The sequence below is a fragment of the Stegostoma tigrinum genome, chromosome 9 (genome assembly GCF_030684315.1).
Source record: "Stegostoma tigrinum isolate sSteTig4 chromosome 9, sSteTig4.hap1, whole genome shotgun sequence".
Taxonomy (NCBI): domain Eukaryota; kingdom Metazoa; phylum Chordata; class Chondrichthyes; order Orectolobiformes; family Stegostomatidae; genus Stegostoma; species Stegostoma tigrinum.
Genome location: NC_081362.1, coordinates 94,769,527 through 94,793,047, shown reverse-complemented (window position 1 = coordinate 94,793,047; position 23,521 = coordinate 94,769,527). Strand labels below are relative to the sequence as shown.

Genomic DNA, 23,521 nt, shown 5'->3' with positions numbered 1-23,521 from the left:
CACCTCTGCACTCTTTCCAATGCTTCCACACCTTTCCTATAATTCCTATTCGCGACCAGAACTGTACGCAATACCCCAAGTGGGGCCGCAACATGACCTCATGGCTCCGAAACTCAATCCCTCTACCAATAAAACCTAACACAATATAACAAAATGTGAGGCTGGATGAACACAGCAGGCCAAGCAGCATCTCAGGAGGACAAAAGCTGACGTTTAGGGCCTAGACCCTTCATCAGAGAGGGCGATGGGGAGAGGGAACTGGAATAAATAGGGAGAGAGGGGGAGGCAGACCGAAGATGGAGAGTAAAGAAGATAGGTGGAGAGTGTATAGGTGGGGAGGTAGGGAGGGGGTAGGTCAGTCCAGGGAAAACGGACAGGTCAAGGAGGTGGGATGAGGTTAGTAGGTAGATGGGGGTGCGGCTTGGGGTGGGAGGAAGGGATGGGTGAGAGGAAGAACCGGTTAGGGAGGCAGAGACAGGTTGGACTGGTTTTGGGATGCAGTGGGTGGGGGGGAAGAGCTGGGCTGGTTGTGTGGTGCAGTGGGGGAGGGGACGAACTGGGCTGGTTTAGGGATGCAGCAGGGGAAGGGGAGATTTTGAAACTGGTGAAGTCCACATTGATACCATATGGCTGCAGGGTTCCCAGGCGGAATATGAGTTGCTGTTCCTGCAACCTTCGGGTGGCATCATTGTGGCAGTGCAGGAGGCCCATGACGGACATGTCATCTAGAGAATGGGAGGGGGAGTGGAAATGGTTTGCGACTGGGAGGTGCAGTAGTTTGTTGCGAACTGAGCGGCGGTGTACTGCAAAGCGGTCTCCAAGCCTCCGCTTGGTTTCCGCAATGTAGAGGAGCTTGGAGACCGCTTTGCAGAACACCTCCGCTCAGTTCGCAACAAACAACTGCACCTCCCAGTTGCAAAACCATTTCCACTCCCCCTCCCATTCTCTAGATGACATGTCCATGATGGGCCTCCTGCACTGCCACAATGATGCCACCCGAAGGTTGCAGGAACAGCAACTCATATTCCGCCTGGGAACCCTGCAACCTAATGGTATCAATGTGGACTTCACCAGTTTCAAAATCTTCCCTTCCCCTACTGCATCCCTAAACCAGCCCAGTTCGTCCCCTCCCCCCACTGCACCACACAACCAGCCCAGCTCTTCCCCCCCCACCCACTGAATCCCAAAACCAGTCCAACCTGTCTCTGCCTCCCTAACCGGTTCTTCCTCTCACCCATCCCTTCCACCCACCCCAAGCCGCACCCCCATCTACCTACTAACCTCATCCCACCTCCTTGACCTGTCCGTCTTCCCTGGACTGACATATCCCCTCCCTAACTCCCCACCTATACACTCTCCACCTATCTTCTTTACTCTCCATCTTCGGTCCGCCTCCCCCTCTCTCTCCCTATTTATTCCAGTTCCCTCTCCCCATCCCCCTCTCTGATGAAGGGTCTAGGCCCGAAACATCAGCTTTTGTGCTCCTGAGATGCTGTGTTCATCCAGCCTCACATTTTATTATCTTGGAATTCTCCAGCATCTGCAGTTCCCATTATCTCTGAAACCTAACACAATGTACACCTTCTTCACAACCCTATCAACCTGGGTGGCAACTTTCAGTGATAAGCCATTCACCATCCTGACTTGAGAATATATTGCTGTTTCTATAGTGTCACTAGGCCAATATCCTGAAACTCACATACCAGTGCCACTGATGACCCTATACCCCAAGGACCTGAGTGTTTCAAGATGACAGCTTACCACCACCTCTAACTCCAGGTCAACTGGGGATTTGTGATAAATATTGGCCCAGCCAGCAACGCCTGCATCACCAGCTTTTTTTTAAAAAAAGGTGCACCCTGGTCTTATTTCATCCAATAGTTTCAAAGTTTCTACCACAGCTTCAATGTCCAAATTTGTGCCAAAGCCTTTCACTGGACCAAACAGAGAGATGGTGGGAGCCTGACCAAAAGACTCAGTCAAGAGGGTGAGGGAAGAGAGGGAGGGGTTTAGAAAGCAAATTTCCAAAACTGCAACCATTACCTGATCAGTTTGTATTTGGAGATGAAAGCTTTCGCACACTCATGATGCGAGCAGACATGTGGACGTTCTCTGCTATGAGAACAGGAGTGAGCGGTCAGCTTGTCAGCACTGAGGAAGATCTTCTTACACAATGGACAGGGAAAGTGCTTCTGCATTTCTTGTCCCTCCTTGTCTGTGTCTGACTGTCCATCTTGCTGCAGCACATTCAGACCCAGCGTCCACTCACCCTGACCATCCGGGACAGAAATGCCTGCTTTCCAGCGAGCAGCCCTGTAATCTGACCCCAGGCACCCAGTGTCAGCCAATCCCCTCACGCTCCCTTGGCCTGAACTGCTACAGGGATGCGACTCCAGCAAACTGGAGGAGCTGAACACACGGCAACAGCTGGAGCATTTCCACCGATTGGCAGCCTCTATCTGCAGGAGAAAAAGGCATTTGAAGTTAGAGTTGCAGATACGCGCTGGTAGAAAATGGGGTTTAGCTTGTCTTAACCGGCTCTGTGAAAGATTGATTTAAATAGTCCCACACATTGGAAAGGACAGGGAAATGTCCTATGAATCATAGAATAGAATCCCTACAGTATAGAAGCAGACTATTCAGCCCGCCGAGTTCACACCAACCCTTTGAAAGGCATCCCAACCTCGTCCGAAACCCCTTTCCTAGTCCTGTAACCCTGCATTTCTCATGGCTAATCTACCTAACCTACACATCTCTTTGGACTGTGCGACAAAGCCCACACAGAAACAGGGAGAACATGCAATCTCCACACAGACAGTTGCCCAAAGGTGGAACTGAACCCAGATCACTGGTGCTGTGAGGCAGCAGTGCTAACTACTAAGCTACCCTTTGGCCCGTTGAGTCTGGCTCATTGTTGCCAGTCAAAAAATATCCACTTAACTGTTCTCATCCTATTTTCCAGCACTTGACTCAAAGCCTTCTAAACCTTGGCATCGCAAGCGCACGTCTAAATATTTCTGAAATGTGATGTGTTTCTGCCTCTCTCACCCTTATAGGCATTGGGTTCCAGATTCCCCACCATCCTGTGGGTGGAAAAGTATCTCCTTACATCCCCTACACACTTCCCACCCCTTACCCCTGATCATTGATCCCTCTGCCGAGGGAAAATGTTCTTCCTGTCTGCCGGGTCTATGTCCCTCATAATTTTATATATCTCAATCATGTCTGCCCTCAGTCTCCACCGCTCCAAGGTAGCTCTGCTGCCTCACAGTACCAGGGACTGGGGTTTGAATCCAGCCTCGCGTGACTATCTGTGTGGAGCTTGCACATTCTCCCTGTGTCTGCGTGGGTTTCCTCCGGGTGCTCTGGTTTCCTCCCACAGTCCAAAGATATGCAGGCTAGGTGGATTGGCCATGCTAAATTGCCCGTGTTCAGGGATGTGTAGATTAGGTGAGCTATAGGGGGATGGGTCTGGTGGGATTCTCTGAGGGTCGTTGTGGACTTGTTGGGCCGAAGGGCCTGTTTTCACACTGTAGCGATTCTATTAAATCAATAAAAACACCCCCAGACTGTCCAATCTCCCTCCACTATTAAAACTCTCCACTCCATGCAATATCCTGGTAAATCTCCCTGGTACGCTCTCCACTCATATCATATCCTTCCCATAATATAGATTCCAGAACTGCACCCAATATTTGAGCCGTGGATGAGCCCACATTTTATAGTTCCAGAACCTTAAATTCTTTGTCTCGGCTAAAAAGGCAAACATCTTTTGGCTTTTCGCTGCAATTTTCTCTCCATCAGGAATTTCTTTCAACTCCCTTTTGAAAGCTTCCAGCAAATTTGCCACCATCACCCTTTCAGGCAGCACGTTCGAGATCACAAGAATTCACTACAAAGAACAAAGAAAATTACAGCACAGGAACAGGCCCTTCGGCCCTCCAAGCATGCGCCATTCCAGATCCTCTGTCTAACCTGTCATCTATTTTCTAAGGGTCTGTGTCCATTTGTTCCCTGCCCATCCATGTGCCTGTCCAAACATATCTTAAAAGACACTAACGTGTCTGCGTCTACCACCTCCGCTGGCAACGCGTTCCAGGCACCCACCACCCTCTGTGTAAAGAACTTTCCACGCATATCTCCCTTAAACTTTCCTCCTCTCACTTTGAACTCATGACCCCTAGTAATTGGGTCCCCCACACTGGGAAAAAGTTTCTTACTATCCACCCTGTCTACACCCCTCATGATTTTGTAGACCTCAATCAGGTCCCCCCTCAATCTCCGTCTTTCTAATCTACTCAACCTCTCTTCATAGCTAGCGCCCTCCATACCAGGCAACATCCTGGTGAACCTCCTCTGCACCCTCTCCAAAGCATCCACGTCCTTTTGGTAATGTGGAGACCAGAACTGTATGCAGTATTCCAAACGTGGCCGAACCTAAGTCCTATATAACTGCAACATGACCTGCCAACTCTTGTACTCAATACCCCATCCAATGAAGGAAAGCATGCCATATGCCTTCTTGACCACCCTATTGACCTGCGTTGTCACCTTCAGGGAACAATGGACCTGAACACCCAGATCTCTCTGAACATCAATTTTCCCTAAGACTTTTCCATTTACTGTATAGTTCACCCTTGAATTTGATCTTCCAAAATGCATCACCTCACATTTGCCCGGATTGAGCTCCAACTGCCATTTATCTGCCCAACTCTCCAGTCTATCTATATTCTGCTGTAATCTCTGACAGTCCCCTTCACTATCAGCTACTCCACCAATCTTAGTGTCATCTGCAAACTTGCTGATCAGACCACCTACACCTTCCTCCAAATCGTTTACATATATCACAAACAACAGTGGTCCCAGCACAGATCCCTGTGGAACACCACTGGTTACAGGTCTCCAATTTGAGAAACTCCCTTCCACTACTACTCTCCGTCTCCTGTTGCCTAGCCAGTTTATTTACCCATCTAGCTAGCACACAGTGGACTCCATGTGACTTCACTTTCTCCATCAGCCTGCCATGGGGAACCTTATCGAACTCTTCACTGAAGTCCATGTATATGACAGCTACAGCCTTCCACTCATCAATCAACTTTGTCACATCCTCAAAGAATTCTATTAAGTTGGTAAGACATGACCTTCCCTGCACAAAACCATGTTGCCTGTCACTGATAAGCCCATTTTCTTCCAAATGGGAATAGATCCTTTCCTTAGTATCTTCTCCAGTAGCTTCCCTAACACTGACGTCAGGCTCACCGGTCGATAATTACCTGGATTATCTTTGCTACCATTCTTAAACAAGGGGACAACATTAGCAAGTCTCCAGTCCTCCAGGACCTCACCCGTGTCTAAGGATGCTGCAAAGATATCTGTTAAGGCCTTGGCTATTTCCTCTCTTGCTTTCCTCAGTAACCTGGGATAGATCCCATCCGGACCTGGGGACTTGTCCACCTTAATGTCTTTTAGGATACCCAACTCTTCCTCCTTCCTTATGTCAACTTGACCTACAGTAAGCAAATATCTAACACTAACCTCAACATCTGTCATGTCCCTCTCCTTGGTGAATACCGATGCAAAGTACTCGTTAAGAATGTCACTCATTTTCTCTGACTCAGTGCATAACTTTCCTTCTTTGTCCTTAAGTGAGCCAATCCTTTCTCTAGTTACCCTCTTGCTCTTTATATATGAATAAAAGGCTTTGGGATTTTCCTTAACCATGTTTGCCAGCAATATCTCATGTCTTCTCTTAGCCCTCTTAGTGCCTATACTTCTCAAATAATCCTCCAGTTCTTTTCCCAATTATATCTCTCTTCCTTGTGGTTACAGCCCTCCTGCCAACAGAAAAAGAAAACATCTCTCCATCTGTGTATCTCACTTCCCTGATATCACTTGATGATCCTTCTGGAGATGAGGAAATGTCTCAGCAAAAAATGGAAGGATGCTTTGGAAAATTATCTGCTCCGTTTTCTAGATCTCGGTCTATCTTCCCTCTGCATCCCAAACATAAGTTGCTGCAGTCAACTACTGAGAAGTAAAGTCTTCCATTTTTGTCGCATCTAGTCCATATCTTGACACATGGAAGAGTGTCCACATTCTTCACGTGCAATGAGTTAGTTTAGAAATGAGTAACTGTTCATTTGCAGATAATCAAACCTGCCAACATCCTCCCTGTCAAAATCCCTCAAGGAGATGAAAGAGATAGTAATAACTGAGGGAGAAGTGTTGAGCAGGGCACTAGATGGGCTACCACTGGCTTTTAATCTTCACCTCAAGCAGTGAAACGAGTTGCCATGGGCAGAGAACTGAACTTGGGATCTTCCAAGTCTGTTTGGCAAAGAGACTGGCTCTCTAGCTTTGGGTTATGGGTATAGTTCAACTGGTTTACTATTAATCATCTGGTGACATGAATTAACCTGACCAAACCAATCTCTCAGTGACAAACTGAGACTTACTGCAGCAGGAGATGTGCAGAGTCCAGGCTCCTGCTTGATAACCACCAAAGGAGCTTCTATGAATTTGGCGTAATCTGCTGCATACCAGACTTTCAGCTCCACATGCGGTTGGACATTCTGCAGAAGAAACCATTCTATTGGTATTGACATAGATAACACTTAACCCTGATGTACATCACACTGTCCTGCTTGTACATATCTGGCAGAATTCTGTATTGCGTGACGCTGCTCTATGCAGTGACACGTCTAGGAATTAAGCAATACCGGACCTAGCATTGTGCAATGAGACAAGATTAATTAATAACTACACAGCAAAGGCTTCCCTAGGTAACGATCATACGCTTAAATTTCATATTCAGTTTGAGAAAGAGAAAATTGGGTCCAGGATTAGTATTTTAAACTCAAATAAGTGCAATTATGAGGGCATGAAAGGAGAAGCAATTGAAGTGAACTGACCAATAGGTTAAAGGATAGCTCAATAGACCTAACCAAACGTCTAAGGGAAATTTCTGAAAACACAGACTAAAAACAGTCTGAGAAGAAATAAAAACTTCAAAGCAAAGATTCACCACATGTGGTTAAGTAAAAATGTAAAAGATAGTACCAAGCTTAAAATTAAAGCATATAATTAGGCAAAGATGGGTAGATAGGTTAACAAGGAGGGAAAAAGTGGCTTGCAAGAGAAAGCTAGCTAGAAATATAAAATCAGGTTGAGTTTCTAGCAAAGTTTAAAGGCTTACACTTGCTGACACTAATCTGTGTGCTATATCTCTTTCTAATTCACACACAAGTGAATAAATAGTTTCAGGCAGTGTGTCCCAATGCCTGGGAGTGAGCAAGGGGGTGGGGTGGGGGGGAAAGTTGAAGAGGAAAGAGGCTGGTGGGGGTCTCTGGGGTCCCACATCCACGCCCTCACCCCACCCTACACCTTCCTGTCCTCCCACACCTGTAACCACACTCCCATCCCATGTCCCACCCCTGAACTGTGTTCCCACATTGCCCCCACTCCCATGACCACACTCTCATCCCATGTCCTGCTGCTACCCTGTGCCCTCACATTCCCACATCCTGTGCTCTCACAGCCCACTGCTGTCGCAAATTCTGCGTGACCAAATACTGAGCCTGCAGTCACAGATGCACGGTTGCCCGCTGTTGTAGGTGTCAGTTGACACTGCCTTTCTCTCACTCAGTGTGGATAGATTCTTGACAGGTAAGATGGCAAAAGGTTATCGGAGGGTATGGGAATGCAAGATAATCAGACCAGCTATGATCTGACTGACTGGCAGCAGAGGTTCAAGTGGCAGAATAGACTACTTTTGCTCCCAATTGCATTAGTTAGCTCATTTGGCTGGACAGCTGGTTTGTGATAGCAACAGTGTGGGTTCAATCCCTGCTCTGACCGAGGTTACCATGAAGGACGTTCCTTCTCAAATTCTCCCGTCACTTAAGGTGTGGTGACCCTCATGTTAAATCACCACAAGTCATTTCCTTCTCTGTAATGCAGAGCAGCCCTATGCTCTGGTAGGACAGTGGTGGCTTTACCTCTAGATTTTTTCACGTGCTTGTACGTACCTGCTCACCTCCAATGGATCCAAGCTGTGATAAGATCTCCGGCCCCTACCTTTACAGTGGTGAAGTACACCTCTCCCCGGTGCTGATACGCAACGAGGGTTTGCTCCTCGAGGTTCCTTGCAGGGCGGACAAACATCATCCAGTTACCAGACTCTTCGTCTGGGTTGTTCAGGAAATATTTCACTCCATCCTTTAAAACCTGAGGAGGACAAGAGTGTACACATTGGAGTGTGTACGTAGAACGAGGCACACAACAAGGGATTCCTCAAGCTCAAGCTGAACTTAGTGGGGACAATGGCCTGTTGGTATTATAACTGGACTTCTAATCTAGAGACCCAGGTAATGTTCTGGGACCTGGGTTCGATTTCTGTCACTGCAAACGGTGGAATTGGAATTCAAAAAACATTTGGAATTAAGAAACTAATGATGACCATGAATCGATTGTCAGGAAAAACTATCTGGCTCATTAATGCCCTTTAGGGAAGGAAACTGCCTTCCTATCATGCCCTTGCTCATGTGTGACTCCAGACCCACAACAATGTGGTTGACTCTTGCCTGCCCTCTGGGCAATTAGGGATGGGCAAAGAATGCTGGCCTAGACAGTAACACCCACATCCTGTGAATGAATAAAGAACAAACAATTCCCCTGAAGCCCCCTCCCCAGTGACATATATAAACAATTCCCTTGAGCCCCCTCCCCACTGACATATACAAACAAATACCTTGTGCCGCCTCCCCAGTGACATATGCAAACAATTCCCTTCTGCCCCCTCCCCAGTGACATATACAAACAATTCCCTTGTGCCCCCTCCCCAGTGATATGTACAAACAATTCCCTTGTGCCCCCTTCCCCAGTGACATATACAAACAATTCCCCTCGTGCAGGACAGGCGGGTGGACACCTGCCTCGTCAGCCTGGACCAGGAGAAGGCCTTCGACAGGGTCTCTCATGCTTACATGAGGGACGTCCTCTCCAAATTGGGGTTCGGGGAGGGCATCCGCAATTGGATCCGGCTGCTCTACGCCAACATCGTTAGCACAGTCTCGATCAATGGGTGGGAATCGGACAGTTTTCCCGTCAGATCTGGAGTCAGGCAGGGTTGCCCGCCCTCTCCTGTCTTGTTCATGTGCTGTGTGGAGCCCTTCACCGCATCCATCAGGAAGGACGTGAGCCTGAAAGGCGTGACTATCCCAGGCAGCGGAGGCCTTCAGGTCAAGACCTCCCTGTACATGGACGATGTCGCCGTCTTCTGCACCGATTGTTGGTCGGTGAGTAGACTATTGAACATCTGCGGCCAGTTTGAACTGGCCTCGGGTGCCAAAGTCAATAGGGGTAAGAGCGAGGTCATGTTCTTCGGGAAGTGGAACGACCGCTCCTTCATCCCCTTCACCGTCAGGACAGACTACCTGAAGGTTCTGGGTGTTTGGTTTGGTGGAGCTGGGGCGTGCACTAAGACTTGGGAGGAACGTATCACCAAATTGAAGCAGAAGCTGGGCAGGTGGACGCTCCGGTCCCTCTCCATCGCGGGTAAGAACCTGGTTGTCAGGTGCGAGGAACTTTCGGTACTGTTGTATGTGGCGCAGGCCTGGCCTATTCCTTGGACCTGCGCCGCTGCGGTCACCCGGGCCATCTTCCACTTCATTTGGGGGTCGAGGATGGACCGGGTCCGCAGGGACGCCATGTACAAAGACCTGGAAAATGGGGGAAAGGGCGTACCGAACGCCACCCTCGCCCTGACGGCTACCTTTGTGTGCGGCTGCATCAAGCTATGCATAGATCCTCAGTACGCAAACACCAAGTGTTACTACTTACTGAGGTTCTACCTGTCCCCAGTGTTGCGAAGGATGGGCCTGGCCTCGTTGCCGCGGAACGCTCCGAGTAGTTGGACCATTCCGTACCACCTGTCCTTCGTGGAGAAATTTTTGAAAGGAAACACCTTTGACCACAAGGCCGTCAGGCAGTGGTCAGCACATAGTATCCTCGAGACCCTTCGGGAAAAGGAGAGGGTGGATCCCGTCGTGTGGGTCCCCACGCAGACTGCCAAAGTCGTTTGGCAGAATGCCTCATCGCCAGAACTTTCAAACAAGCACAAGGACATTGCTTGGCTGGCGGTGAGAGGGACTCTGCCAGTGAGATCCTTTATGCATGCCCGGAATCTCTGCGCCACCGCACGCTGCCCTCGAGGTGGCTGCGGGGGGAACGAGACTGTCGATCACCTCCTTCTGGAGTGTGCCTATGCGCAGGAGGTCTGGAGGGGGATACAGTGGTATTTGTCGAGGTTCGTCCTGAGCAGCTTCGTGACGCGGGACTCCGTGCTCTACGGGCTGTTTCCTGGGACGTGCACCGAGACTAACATCAACTGTGCCTGGGGGACCATCAATGCGGTGAAAGACGCTCTTTGGTCTGCCCGCAACTTGCTGGTCTGCCAGCTGAAAGAACTGACCCCGACTGAATGTTGCAGACTGGCGCACTCCAAGGTCCAGGACTACGTGCTGAGGGACGTGCTAAAGCTTGGGGCAGCCGCCGCCAAGGCGCGGTGGGGAAAGACCACCATATGAGCCCCCTCGTCCAGAATAGAAACAAGGGCCCTATCTGGTAACTGGGCCCAGCTGGCGCCTTCCCCAACTGGTCAGGGGGCCAACGGGGACTGTACGGGGAGACGACTGCTGGGGTATTTTCTTTGCTTTGTCTTTTTTTTCTTCTTTGTTTGTTTCTTCCTTTAGTTGGTGTATGTACCCCCTGGGTAACCCGGAGCGGCTTGCATGACTGGGTAGGTGTATAAATATGTTTTATTTTTTGTACATTCTATGAATAAAGTATATTTTTTTCAAATAAAAACATGGTGATGAAACGTCTGAAAACGAACCTTCCAGCTCAGCAAGCAAACTCACATCCAGAACCTCAACCTGAGCTACAAATCTTCTCAAAACTCGATATGCAAACAGAAGAAGTCCTTGACTGTAGGCTGTTTAACAATTCAACCTGATCATTGTTAATTGACGTCTTCATTACCTGCTTTGTTTCCATGTCACATAACATCCTTGTCTCGTAAAAGCCTATCAACTTTGGAATTTCTTTTGATGTGCCCCACAACATTTTGAGGGGAATTGTCTTTAATGTCTACCCTGCTTTGGATGAAGAAATACATCCTTGATGAAGTGCACAGACTCTGCCTGTGCGGACAATGGTGCAGGGAGTGGCTTTTCCTGTAAGACCTTGCCTCAACACTCATTTCCGAAAATCTTTGAAGGAATCCGCCTGAAGGATGTCTGAGGATGTTATTGTGGCCTTTACTGGCACAGGTCAGGAGTGTGATGGAATACTCCCCAATTGCAATGATGGGTGCAGTTCCAACATCACTCAAGTAGCTTGGCACCATCTCGTACAAAGTAGCTGCTTGTTTAACACCAGACCCTCAAACATCCACTCCCTCAACCAGCAACACTCAATAGCAGAAGCGTGCATTATCTACAAGATACTCTGCATTGAGGCGCTTTTGACAAACATAGGTTATTGGAGCAGGGGTCAGCCATTTGGCTCATCAAACCTTCCTTGCCATTCAATGTGATCATGGTTGATCATCCAACACAGTATCTGTTCCTACTTCTCCCCATATCCTTTGATCCCTTTAGCTCTCATGACTATATCCTTCCTGAAAACATTGATTGTTTTGCTTTCTGTGACAGAGAATTCCGCTACCTCTTCATTTTCTGGGTGAAGAAATTTCTCCTTATCTTGGTCCTAAATGGTCTACCTTGTATTCTTGGACTGTGTCCCTGATTCTGGACCCTCCAGTCATCAGGAACATCCCTCCAGTGTTTACCAGCCTAGTCTTGTTAGAACTTTATTGGTTTCCATAAGACCCCATCCGTCTCCATTCATATGATCTCCAGGAAGTATAGTCCTAACCCGTCTCTCTTCACGTAATGGTGCTGCCAGTCCAGGAATCTGTCTGGTAAAGGAGATAGTAAGGACTGCAGATGCTGGAAGTCAGAATCATAAAATGTGGAGCTGGAGGGACACAGCAGATCAGGCCGCATTGGGGGAGCAGGAGAGTTGATGTTTCGAGTCTGAAAACTTCATCAGGACTGGGGAAGGGTAAGGGAACTCATAAATAAATATAGGGAGGAGGAGACAGGCTGGGGGAAAGTAGGTGGGAAGACAGAAGGTAGATGCAGGAAGGGGTTTGTAGAGATTGGTCAGTAGGAAGTGTGGGGTGGATAGGTGACAAGGAAGATGGACAGGGTGTGTCAGGTCAAGAAGATGGGGATGAGAGAGAGGGCTGAACATGCAGTGAAGCCAGGGATTGGGGAGATTCTGAAGTCTGGTGAATTCTACATTGAGGCCATTGGGCTGTAAGTTCCTGAGGCGGAATGTAATGTGTTGTTCCTCTAGTTTATGTGTGGCCTCAGTTTGACAATGGGGGAAGCCCAGGGTGGACATATCACCGAGGGAGTTGGAGTGGGAGTGGAAGTTGAAATGGCTGGTAACCAGAAGGTGGTGTTGATTGGAGAGTACATAGCGCAGATGCTCCAGAGATTGGTCCCCAAGTCTGCACTTGGTCTCCCTGATATAGAGGAGACCGCATCAGGAGCCCAGGTTAGAAAATGTACATGTGGATCCCTGTCAGAAAGAGGATGATTGTTTGGGGCCTTGGACAGAGGTTAGGAGGGAGGTGTAGGGGCATGGAAAGGCACCGGGTGTGGTGGAAAGGTTAGTGGGGAGCGTGGAACTGACGACTTAGTTGCAGAGTGAGCAGTTCCTATGGAAAGCAGACAGGGGTGGGGAAAGAAATATCTTTCAGGTAGGGGGGTCAGATTGCAGATGGCAGAAATGGGGGAGGATGATGCATTAGATTTGGAGATTGGTGGGGCAGGACGTGAGAACCGGGGGACTGTATCTTTGCTGTTGTTGTGAGGGAGCGGGTTTGAGGACTGAAGTGTGGGAAATGCAGGAGATGCGGTTGTGGGCATTATCAACCATGTGAGAGTGAAATTACAGCCCTTGAAGTTGGAAGACATCTGAGATATTTGAGAGGGCAACGCTTCATCCCAGGAGCAGATACAGCGGAGGTGGAGGAATTGAAAGTTTGGGATCACATTTTTGCAAAGGGTGGTTGACTGGAGGTGTAGTTAAGGGAGCAATGGGAGTCGTTGGTTTAAAAATGGATGTTGGCTCTAAGACAGTTGTCTCCCCCCCGACTCATTTACTTCTGAGCTCCTTTCCCCCCTTCCCAGTCCATACTAAGGGTCCAGACCCAAAACGTTGACATTCCTGCTCCTCTGAAGCTGCCTGACCTGCTCTACTCCTACAGCTCCACATTTTATTGAATTCAGTCTGGTAAATCTTTGTTGCAACCTCTCCAGATCTGGAACCCCCTTTTTCTGATAAAGGAGATGAAAGACAATATCTGAACCCCTTCCAAAATCCACAACCACATCCATCTAGAAGGACAAGGGGAGCAGATACAAGGGGGCATCATCCCCTGAAAGTTTTCCTTCAAGCCACTCGCGATTCTGATTTGGAAATATATCACTGTTCCCTCACAATCGCTGGGTCAAAATCTCGGAATTCCCTCCCTAAGGGTATTGTGGGAGAAACCTCACCACATGAGGTGGAACATTTACAAAAGAATTTCGCCACCATTGGAGCTGGCCTATATATATTTCAAACACAAATGGGAAAAACCAGACATGGATATCTGGACAGAGCCAGATACTTGTGGCACGCTAAGTTCAAGGGTTTAAGATGGTGGACTGTTTCCATTGGCCAGAAAGTGTCAAACTCAGAGGTCACAGTATCGCTTAGTTCTGAGGTGAGATATTTTCAGTCAGAGAATGGTGAGTCTTTGCAATTAGAACATAGAACATAGAACATAGAACAATACAGCACAGAACAGGCCCTTCAGCCCACAATGTTGTGCCGACCATTGATCCTCATGTATGCACCCTCAAATTTCTGTGACCATATACATGTCCAGCAGTGTCTTAAATGACCCCAATGACCTTGCTTCCACAACTGCTGCTGGCAACGCATTCCATGCTCTCACAACTCTCTGCGTAAAGAACCTGCCTCTGACATCCCCTCTATACTTTCCACCAACCAGCTTGAAACTATGACCCCTCGTGCTAGCCATTTCTGCCCTGGGAAATAGTCTCTGGCTATCAACTCTATCTATGCCTCACATTATCTTGTATACCTCAATTAGGTCAATTCCTATAGCGTGGAAGCAGTCTGTATCAATCCTCTGAGGAGTATCTCAACCAATCCACCCACTACCCTAATCCTGCATTTCTCATGGTTAATCCACATAGTCTGCACATGCCTACATGCCATAAGCAAATTTCCCACAGCCGATTCAATTAACCTGCATATCTTTGGACTGTGGGAGGAAACCCACGCAGGCACAGAAAGGATGTGCAAACACCACACAGACATCTGAGGCTCGTATCAAGCCTGGCGCTCTGAGGCAGAAGCGCTAATCACTGAGCCACTATGCAACCCATAGCTCTTCACATCAGAGAGTTCTTTATGCTCATTTGCTGAATATGTTCGCAACTGAGATTACGAGATCTTTAGGTGCTAAGGAAATGCAAGGGTACTGGATTAAAGTGGAGTTAAAGATTAGCCATGGTCTTCCTCAATGGTGTAGCATCTTTAAGGCACCATGGGGTCTCTATTCCTTATATTAATCCAAACTCATTGTAAGGGAAGGAAAAAAAAATGAGAGGTGGAAATGGAAGCCTTCACTCCATTGGGCCTGCTCTGCCACTCTAGATCATGGCTGATCATTCTACCTCAAGGCCATATTCCAGAACTATCCCCATATCCCTTTACATCATGAGGAATTAGAAGTCTATCCATTTCTGTCTTGAAATTAGTCGATGAAGGAACATTCTCAGCCCCCTAGGGTACAGATCTCTAAAGGTTCACAACCCTCTAAGTGAACAAATTCCTCTTCAGGTCAGTTGCAAATGGTTTGTCCCTTATTCTGAGACTGTTCTCCTGGTCCCCGGGCCTTCAGCCTATCTATGTTTACCCCATGGAGCTCTGGAAGGATTTTGTAAGTCTCAATGAGAGTACTGTACATTGTTTTGAAACTTGAGAGAACCCAGGCCTAATCTCCATGGTCCCCCCACATAAGACAATCCAGCCTGCACAGGAAATAGTCAGAAATTGCCTTTCTCAGTCCCTACCTGGAACACAAGCCTGTTGTCATCACTGTTAGTGAGACTGGTTGAAAGCTGCCCCACGTATGGTCCAAACTGTGTCCTCTTCTGGATCACCTTCTTAGCAAATACACCAAGGACTGTGAAGAGGTGGCAAATTAAATAAAATTAAATCAAAATTACATCAGAAACAGTGTTTATGCTCCACTCAACATAATCTCTATTGTTCTGTTTTTCATGGATCTTTCCTCCTAATCCTGCACCAGACCCACAAAGGAAAACTGCTTCTCAAGGTCAATTGTTTGGGAAATTTAAAGACCACTTTCTACCAGTTTAGGAGGCTGGGCTGTAGGACCTTCCTCAATGGAAGGGTACGCAGCGTATTCTAATCAAGCTTTGGGAGAAGTTTAAATTACAGATGGTGGGTCAGCCACAAGTTAATAGCAAATACATGGGCATAGTTGAGGAATGTGTAGCCATACATGCTGCAACAGGCATTTCAGAGCAAGATTCACCCTTCTGCTATTGGTTGGTGCATTGCCCTTGATAGGTAAGAAGTCACTATGAACCAGCCTGTGTACCAATGTCTCGGTGAACCAGCCTGCGTACCAATGACTCTGCGAACCAGCTGTGTTCTAATGTCTCTGTGAACCAGCTTGTGTACTAATGTCTCTGCGAACCAGTTTGTGGACTAATGTCTCTGTGAACCAGCCTGTGTACCAATGTCTCTGTGAACCACCCTGTGTTCTAATGTCTTTGCGAACCAGCCTGCGTACCAATGTCTCTGTGAACCAGCCTGTGTTCTAATGTCTCTGTGAACCAGCCTGTGTTCTAATGTCTCTGCGAACTAGCCTGTGTACCAATGTCTCTGTGAACCAGCCTGTGTACCAATGTCTCTGTGAACCAGCCTGTGTTCTAATGTCTCTGCGAACCAGCCTGTGTACCAATGTCTGTGTGAACCAGGCTGTGTACCAATGCCTCTGTGAACCAGCCTGTGTACCAATGTCTCTGCGAACCAGTTTGTGTTCTAACGTCTCTGTGAACCAGCCTGAGTACCAATGTCTCTGCCAACCAGCTTGTGTTCTAATGTCTCTGTGAACCAGCCTGTGTACCAACGTCTCTGTGAACCAGCCTGTGTTCTAATGTCTCTGCGAACTAGCCTGTGTACCAATGTCTCTGTGAACCAGCCTGTGTACCAATGTCTCTGTGAACCAGCCTGTGTTCTAATGTCTCTGCGAACCAGCCTGTGTACCAATGTCTGTGTGAACCAGGCTGTGTACCGATGCCTCTGTGAACCAGCCTGTGTACCAATGTCTCTGCAAACCAGTTTGTGTTCTAACGTCTCTGTGAACCAGCCTGTGTACCAATGTCTCTGTGAACCAGCCTGTGTACCAATGTCTCTGTGAACCAGCCTGTGTTCTAATGTCTCTGCGAACCAGCCTGCGTACCAATGTCTCTGTGAACCAGCCTGTGTTCTAATGTCTCTGTGAACTAGCCTGTGTACCAATGATTCTGTGAACCAGCCTGTGTACCAATGTCTCTGTGAACCAGCCTGTGTACCAATGTCTGTGTGAACCAGGCTGTGTACCAATGCCTCTGTGAACCAGCCTGTGTACCAATGTCTGTGTGAACCAGGCTGTGTACCAATGCCTCTGTGAACCAGCCTGTGTACCAATGTCTCTGCGAACCAGTTTGTGTTCTAACGTCTCTGTGAACCAGCCTGAGTACCAATGTCTCTGCCAACCAGCTTGTGTTCTAACGTCTCTGTGAACCAGCCTGTGTAGCAACGTCTCTGTGAACCAGCTGTGTACTAATGTCTCTGCCAACCAGCTTGTGTTCTAACGTCTCTGTGAACTAGCTTGTGTACTAACGTCTTTGTGAACCAGCTTGAGGCTAGTCCAAGTCAGTTTCTAGTTGGTGATAACTCCAAGATGTTGCTTCATTATTCCATTCTTTTGCTTTGGAGCTGCTTCTGCATTATGTTCGTTGTTAGGTTCCCTTCTCCTCCAGTTTATAACCATTCACCTCCAACTGTAAGTGATACCTTCAGAACCTGCGGCCCGTGTGGCACAGTTTCCTAACCGGGCACTCACTGTGTTTGTTGACAGCTGGCATCTCCAACACTCGGAGGGCAAGGTAATGTGGAAGAGTCAGCCTGGCACGGCTGGGAATGGTCCTGTCTTTCACCTTGATCAACGGTCCATGTATCCTACACTCCCCTGGCAGGCATTTCCCACAGTCCACGCACCCTGTGACAACAATGACAACCTGCGTTTATATAGCAGCTTTAATTGTAGCTGACCTGGAGAATGACCCATGAAATTAAAGTTCAAATTGCAAATCAACAACTGGTGATCTCCAGTTTTGGGTTGACTGCTGTGTGGGACCACATACTTTTTATTTTCCTTTCGGACTCCAAGCTGGAAGACAGAAGTTGGGCATTGTTATATCGCCATGGGAACCAGAAAAGTATTTATAAGTTGAACATCAAATAGGATTGTGTAGTGCACACCTCAAGTGTACATGATTATGTTATTTTATGGAATCCCTACAGTGTGGAAGCAGGCCATTTGGCCCAACGAGTCCACACTAACCCTGCAAAGAGTATCCTGCCCAGACTCACCCCCTTATCCTATCTCTGTTGCCCTGGATTTCCCATGGTTAAGCCACCTAGCCTGCACATCGCTATACACTACAGGCAATTTTGCTTGGCTGATTCACCGAATCTGTACATCTTTGGATTGTAGGAAGAAGCCGGGGCACCCGGAGGAAGCCCATGCAGACATGGGTAGAATGTGCAAACTCCACACAGATAGTTGCCTGCGGGCGGAATAAAACTTGGGTTCAAAGAAAAAAGAACAATACAGCACAGAAATCAGCCCTTTGGCCTTCCAAGCTTGCGCTGCCACATTTTGCCCTTCCATTTTGCTTGTTCCTGGCATTGTGAGGCAGCAGTGCCAACCTCTGAACCGCCATGCATGGATTTATAGATCAGTGACATAAATACTTTATGAGGAAGGGCGCACCAGGAGGTTTTTGTGAAGGAAAAACTGCTTAACGACAGCCTTTGTATTGGTCTGGCTGCAGTTTGTTAGACTGGTGAGTGTCATGTACTCAGAGTTATCCAGAAACATGTAAACAAGAAGCATCTCTCACCACCTCTCTCCATTACCAGAAGAGGAAAATAAAGAAAGATTTCTGATAAAGAAAAGACCTGTATGTCCATCCAATGAGCTATCCAATCAAAGGTCAACCATTGCTTTGCAAATAACATTGCGTCATCATCACTGGGGAAAGCTTTAAAAGGATCATGTGAAACAACTTGCCCCAATCTTTGGTCTGGAATTTGAATGACAGAATTTGTTTTGCCCTGCCTATATTTTTCTATCTGAATAATTTATAGTCAAGTCATCTGTATTTTATCTTTCTTATTTGTGAATGAACGTGTATACGCTTGGGTTTTAAAGGATTATAGCTTATGTTGAAAAGCAGTAATGACTAAGCTATTTTTGTTTCGCCATTTGTAGGTGAATAAGATTTTTTTGTTAAATAAATCATTATTTTCCTGTTAATGAGGAAACCTGGTGTGAATTGGCTTTGTCCTGAATAGCAGTGAATCAAGCAAAGTAATCATTTTGGTTGGATATTTGTGATGGCTTGTGGGATTGTGGGCCTCCATTCTGGCATGTTTCTCTGACTCTGATCACCTACTGACACTCACGCACTCAAAACTGGTGTGTGTGCTCGTCATTAAATGAGGAGTTCAGAATAAAATGAGTAGGGTAAATGAGCTCCAGGTGAACACAAGTCAAACATTCCAAAACAATTTATGAAAAAGGGTGAACTTACAGAGCTCATCAGAGGACATGTTCAAGGAGCATGAGCGGAAGACCTGCCAAGGGAAACATTGTTTAGTAAAACACACAATGACAGTCCTTAATCCTACCATAACCTTGCTGGTACACCTCCTTGTCACATCACTTACTTTCATGATTCCTTCGACCTTAGCGAGCCCTTTCCTCGGTTGGAATACAGAGGTCAGTGAATTAAAGGAAAGGACTTGGCTCTAGAGAAATCTCTCAAATACCATATAATTGAGACACTGCAATAACAACAAGCTGCCCACAATTTGCACTTAAAACATTGCCTTAATTAAACTACTCTAACACATGCCCCTGGAGCATTATTGTACATTATTGAACAGTCACATAAGCAGACATTCAACCTATTGACTGAAAGCTGATCTAATGCAGTTGGTTTTGAAGAGCAGCTTAAAGGAGGAAAGAGATTTTGAAAAGTTTAGCGAGGCACTTAGGGCCCTGGACGTTTGTGGGAGCTTGCTACGTGTTAATTGCCTGCAATGTTTCCTCTGTTATACCAGGGACACAGTTTAGAAACTCTTTATTGTGTCCAAAGCATATCCTGAGGACGTGAATGGCTCTGTTTAAATACATGGATAGATTTATCATCAAGTGCACTGAAATACAGTAAAAAGCTTTGTTTATGAGCAGTACAGGCAGATCACAGTAAGCGAAGGATGTATAGATCAAAAAGACTTAGGCAGAGGCACACAGGTTACATTGCACAGGACGTGCAATGACGAGGTCAATGTTAGCAAGGTCAGTGCTATGTGAGGCTACAGTGTTCATTCACCAATCTAATAATGGCTAGGAAGAAGCTGTCCCTGAACCTGTTCATGCATATGTTCAAGTTTTCTGTATCTTCTTCCTGATGGAAGAGATTGTAAGAGAACAGCAACATTAATATCTCCACAGTCCTTAAACCTTTTTCCCTGTCAATGGCAAGCACATACGGGGAGAGTTCAGGATATTCTCCCAGGGGTTTAAGCTGTAGCATCAAATTTCAGCAGTAGCCTTCACTGGTCAATCATCCTCTCCCAGATTCACCAGTGGCACTGTACTCTCAGCACTACAACCTTCTTGCAAACGACACTCCACCTCTTTGCTGTTCATTTTCATTCAGGCATCAAATATGGACTTTACTGATAAGACTGGCATTTGAATCCCTCCCCTCACCAACCCAGTGATGGCATTGTTGCACCTTCTCTGTATTCTGCAGAAGCAGTTTGATACACCTGAGTGACCATTTTGGAGGAAACTTGGGAGTCAACAGTGTTGGTTTGGAATTGAGGTCACCTCCTGTAGTTTGACCAGGTGAGTACAGTCAGTTGTGGAAAAACAAGAGGCTGGAAGAACAGGACTGGAGAAGAGTTATACCCGAAACATTGACTGCTCCTTTCCTCCAGATGCTGCCTGGTCTGCTGTGTTCCTCCAGCCTCCTGTCTGTCTACCTTAGATTCCAGCATCTGCAGCTGTTTTTTGTCTCTAGTCGAGAACAGTCAGGTTCCAGCCCTAAAAGGTGATCAAGTTAGATTTTATGACATTGCTGATTACGGTTTTTTGAATCTAATTCTTTTTTAAAACTGAACATAAAGCGGAGTTGACCTCACTGTCTACCCAATTATTAGCACGGGCCTCTAAACTACAGGAATTTGATGACTGCAACATAATTTATTTCTGTTACTCACTGTTGACAAAACCATAAAATAAAAGAGGAATCCACACATTCAGTGAAAGCTACAGTCAGCATTGGTGAAGAGTCTTCAGCGAGCCCTTACGACAAAAATTGGGGATGAAATCTGAGTGAATTTCAGCAAATTCAATGCACGGCAGGTGAACTGCAGCAGTTCAAGAAAGCAGCTCACCATTACCTTCTCAACAGGCAATAAATGCTGGCCCAGCCAGTACCCCCAATGTTCCCTGAGTGAATAAAAAAAAATTCACTCTTTCCTCTTTACCCCTTACACTTCAGTCAGAAACCATAAGGTAAACACTTCACCAAACAAGCAGCAGAAGAACTAAGTGGAATTTCAACCCCAGAACTTGGAACCTGTAGCATAGAATCAGGCCATTCAGCTCAACTTGTCTCTGCTGGCATTTATACACTTGAGAAGCCGACTCCCAGTCCATTCATCTTGTCTCAGCCTTCTAGGGTATCTTGCTGTCCCCATTTCTCTCATGTATTCATCTGGGTTTCTCAAAGAGAGGAGCTACCCATGAGAGGAAAGATATGTCTGCTGGATTACCAATCCATTTAGATGCATTCTTGCATGATACTTCACAACCATTCCTCTCTCTCATCAGCACATGGCTCCTTGTTGGGACAATTGATCAAATGGCCTCTTCTCACATTCCATTTCTTTAGCTCAGTATCTTGCTCCATTCCATAACATCACACATGACTCATTCCCGAGCTAGAACTAGATACCATCATGATGAGGGCCACAGATCTTCAGGGAGTAGGGGAGGGTCATGGACCAAGAGGATGGATCCATCTTGATTGATAGCTGGGTATAGATCTGTCCAGAACAGTGAGATGAATATATATAGATAATTTTGAAAGTATGGGTTTTCAAATAGTGGCATATAGCTCTTCTGAAGCATTTTTAAAAAATAACTAGTTCAGACAGTCTTCTGGAATAGTGATCTAAATCAGTACATATCAGTCAGCAGAGGCATTTGAAGTGTTCATGGAAGATTGTTTTGATTGTTTCTTTTATGACAGCTTGAGTAAATATTGAAGCTATTTGCTTATTTTTTATTGAGGTCAAGGATTGTTGCTGAAATTGAAAGAATTTTCAGTTAGTTCAAAATAGACTGAGTGGGTTCAGGTAAATATATTTAGCTAAGCAAACATAATTTCTTTCTGATAAAGAAGTATATGACAGTTCAGGGAAAACATGGTTATTTTGGTTTAAAATGTTTAGTTTGTGAAACAACTAAACCTGATGTATTAGAGTAGAAATCTGCAGGTTATTGGGAGCTAAGAAAGTTTAAGCTCATATTTGACGGTTCACAGAATAGAGCTAGACAGAATTAGTGATATAAAATTTAAGTATTTTGTATGGTAGAGTAATTTCACTGTATTTGAAACTCTGTAATGGGTAGTCTCAGAAAACAGAATGAGACTTTCTTTTGTTGGATGTTTCAAGAAGTTTCAAACTGTGCTCTAGAATTAGAAAACCTTTTTTCTTGTCTTTTGTATAATAACTTTCTATTCCATTGTTAAAACAAAAACTACATTGTGGTATTCCTATGTTTTATTGAATGACTACCAAATTATCTAAAATAAAAGAAACATCAGGACAGCTTTCATTCCAGGATCTGACTTACTCAGCCTGGTTCACAGAAAGGACCTCACACTGGGGTCGATAAGGAGAAGAGAAAATAATAGACCTGACTGGTGATGAATGATATGGCAATTAGAAGAATAATTGTATGACAGTTTAGCTTGTTAATCATCCAAACAAAGCTTTCTAACACTTCACATACGTCTCTGAGGGATACTGACACAAATGAGGCAGCAAATTTCAAAGATAAAGCAGTCTAAGGTTCTGAGGAAGGGCAGGGAAGTGGAGTTGAGAATGGGAGATGGTCGCCTAATGGTTTTATCACTAGATCTATTAATGCAGAGACCTACGTAATGTAATGGCAACTCTGCATTCAAATCCTACCATGGCAGATGGTGGAATCTGAATTCAATTCAATGAAATTTAAAGTTTAATGAAGACCATCACTGACTTTTCGGGAACAGAAACCCACCTGATTCACTAATGTGAAAGGAAAGGAGTTCTGCCATCCTTATCTGGTCAGGTCTACCTGTGACTTCAGACTCACAGCAACATGATGAATCTTATAAGTGCCCTTTGGGCAATTAGGGATGGGCAATAGATGCTGGTCTAGCCAGTCACACCCACATCAGATGAATGAATAAAATAAAAATCATCTTGAACATATTGTTCTAAGTATCTGCCCTGAATACATTCTATGAATTCTTCCTCATGGCTATCTTTGCCAATCTGACTATCCCAATCTATATGAAGATAGATGATTAATAACTGCTATTTTAACATGCCCTCATTACCTCCTGATTTCTTCTCAGCTTAATGTTAGGGGTTAATAGAAATCATTATGTTAAAGGTTAATTAAGACTAGACCATAAATTACTTACAGATTGGAATTTCTAAGTATATTATGACAACGCCTGAGGCAAATGTCATGGGGGGAACTTGGTTTGGTACAAATGTTTCCAATTTTCAATCAAAATGTCTTGAAATAACGAATTCATGCTGGCATGAACAAAGAATTTCTCCACAGTGTTGCTAATTCAGAGGCTCCAACATCATGTAACATTTTCATTAAAACAAAGGTATGAAGGGAATATGGGCCAAAGGCAGATATGTCAAACTAGGCCACAGATCAACCATGATCTCTCTGAATGGTAGAACATGCTCGATGGGCTGA

General features: G+C 46.0%; 1 protein-coding gene across 2 annotated transcripts in view; it reads right to left on the bottom strand.

Moving 5' to 3' along the window:
• The window catches only part of LOC125454641 (zinc finger protein PLAG1-like), a 52,911-nt gene that overhangs the window by 7,828 nt on the left and 21,562 nt on the right, over positions 1–23,521 (bottom strand). The window contains exons 3-8 of one of the 2 annotated variants that reach the window (XM_048535621.2): positions 19,047–19,089; positions 17,291–17,446; positions 15,225–15,337; positions 8,077–8,226; positions 6,456–6,572; positions 2,044–2,459 (exon numbers count right to left, since the gene is read on the bottom strand). In XM_048535621.2, the coding sequence (XP_048391578.1) occupies positions 2,044–2,459; positions 6,456–6,572; positions 8,077–8,226; positions 15,225–15,337; positions 17,291–17,446; positions 19,047–19,089 (995 nt within the window). Of the gene's footprint in view, positions 1–2,043; positions 2,460–6,455; positions 6,573–8,076; positions 8,227–15,224; positions 15,338–17,290; positions 17,447–19,046; positions 19,199–23,521 lie in introns of those variants that run through there. The other variant, XM_048535620.2, reaches the window with a different exon arrangement.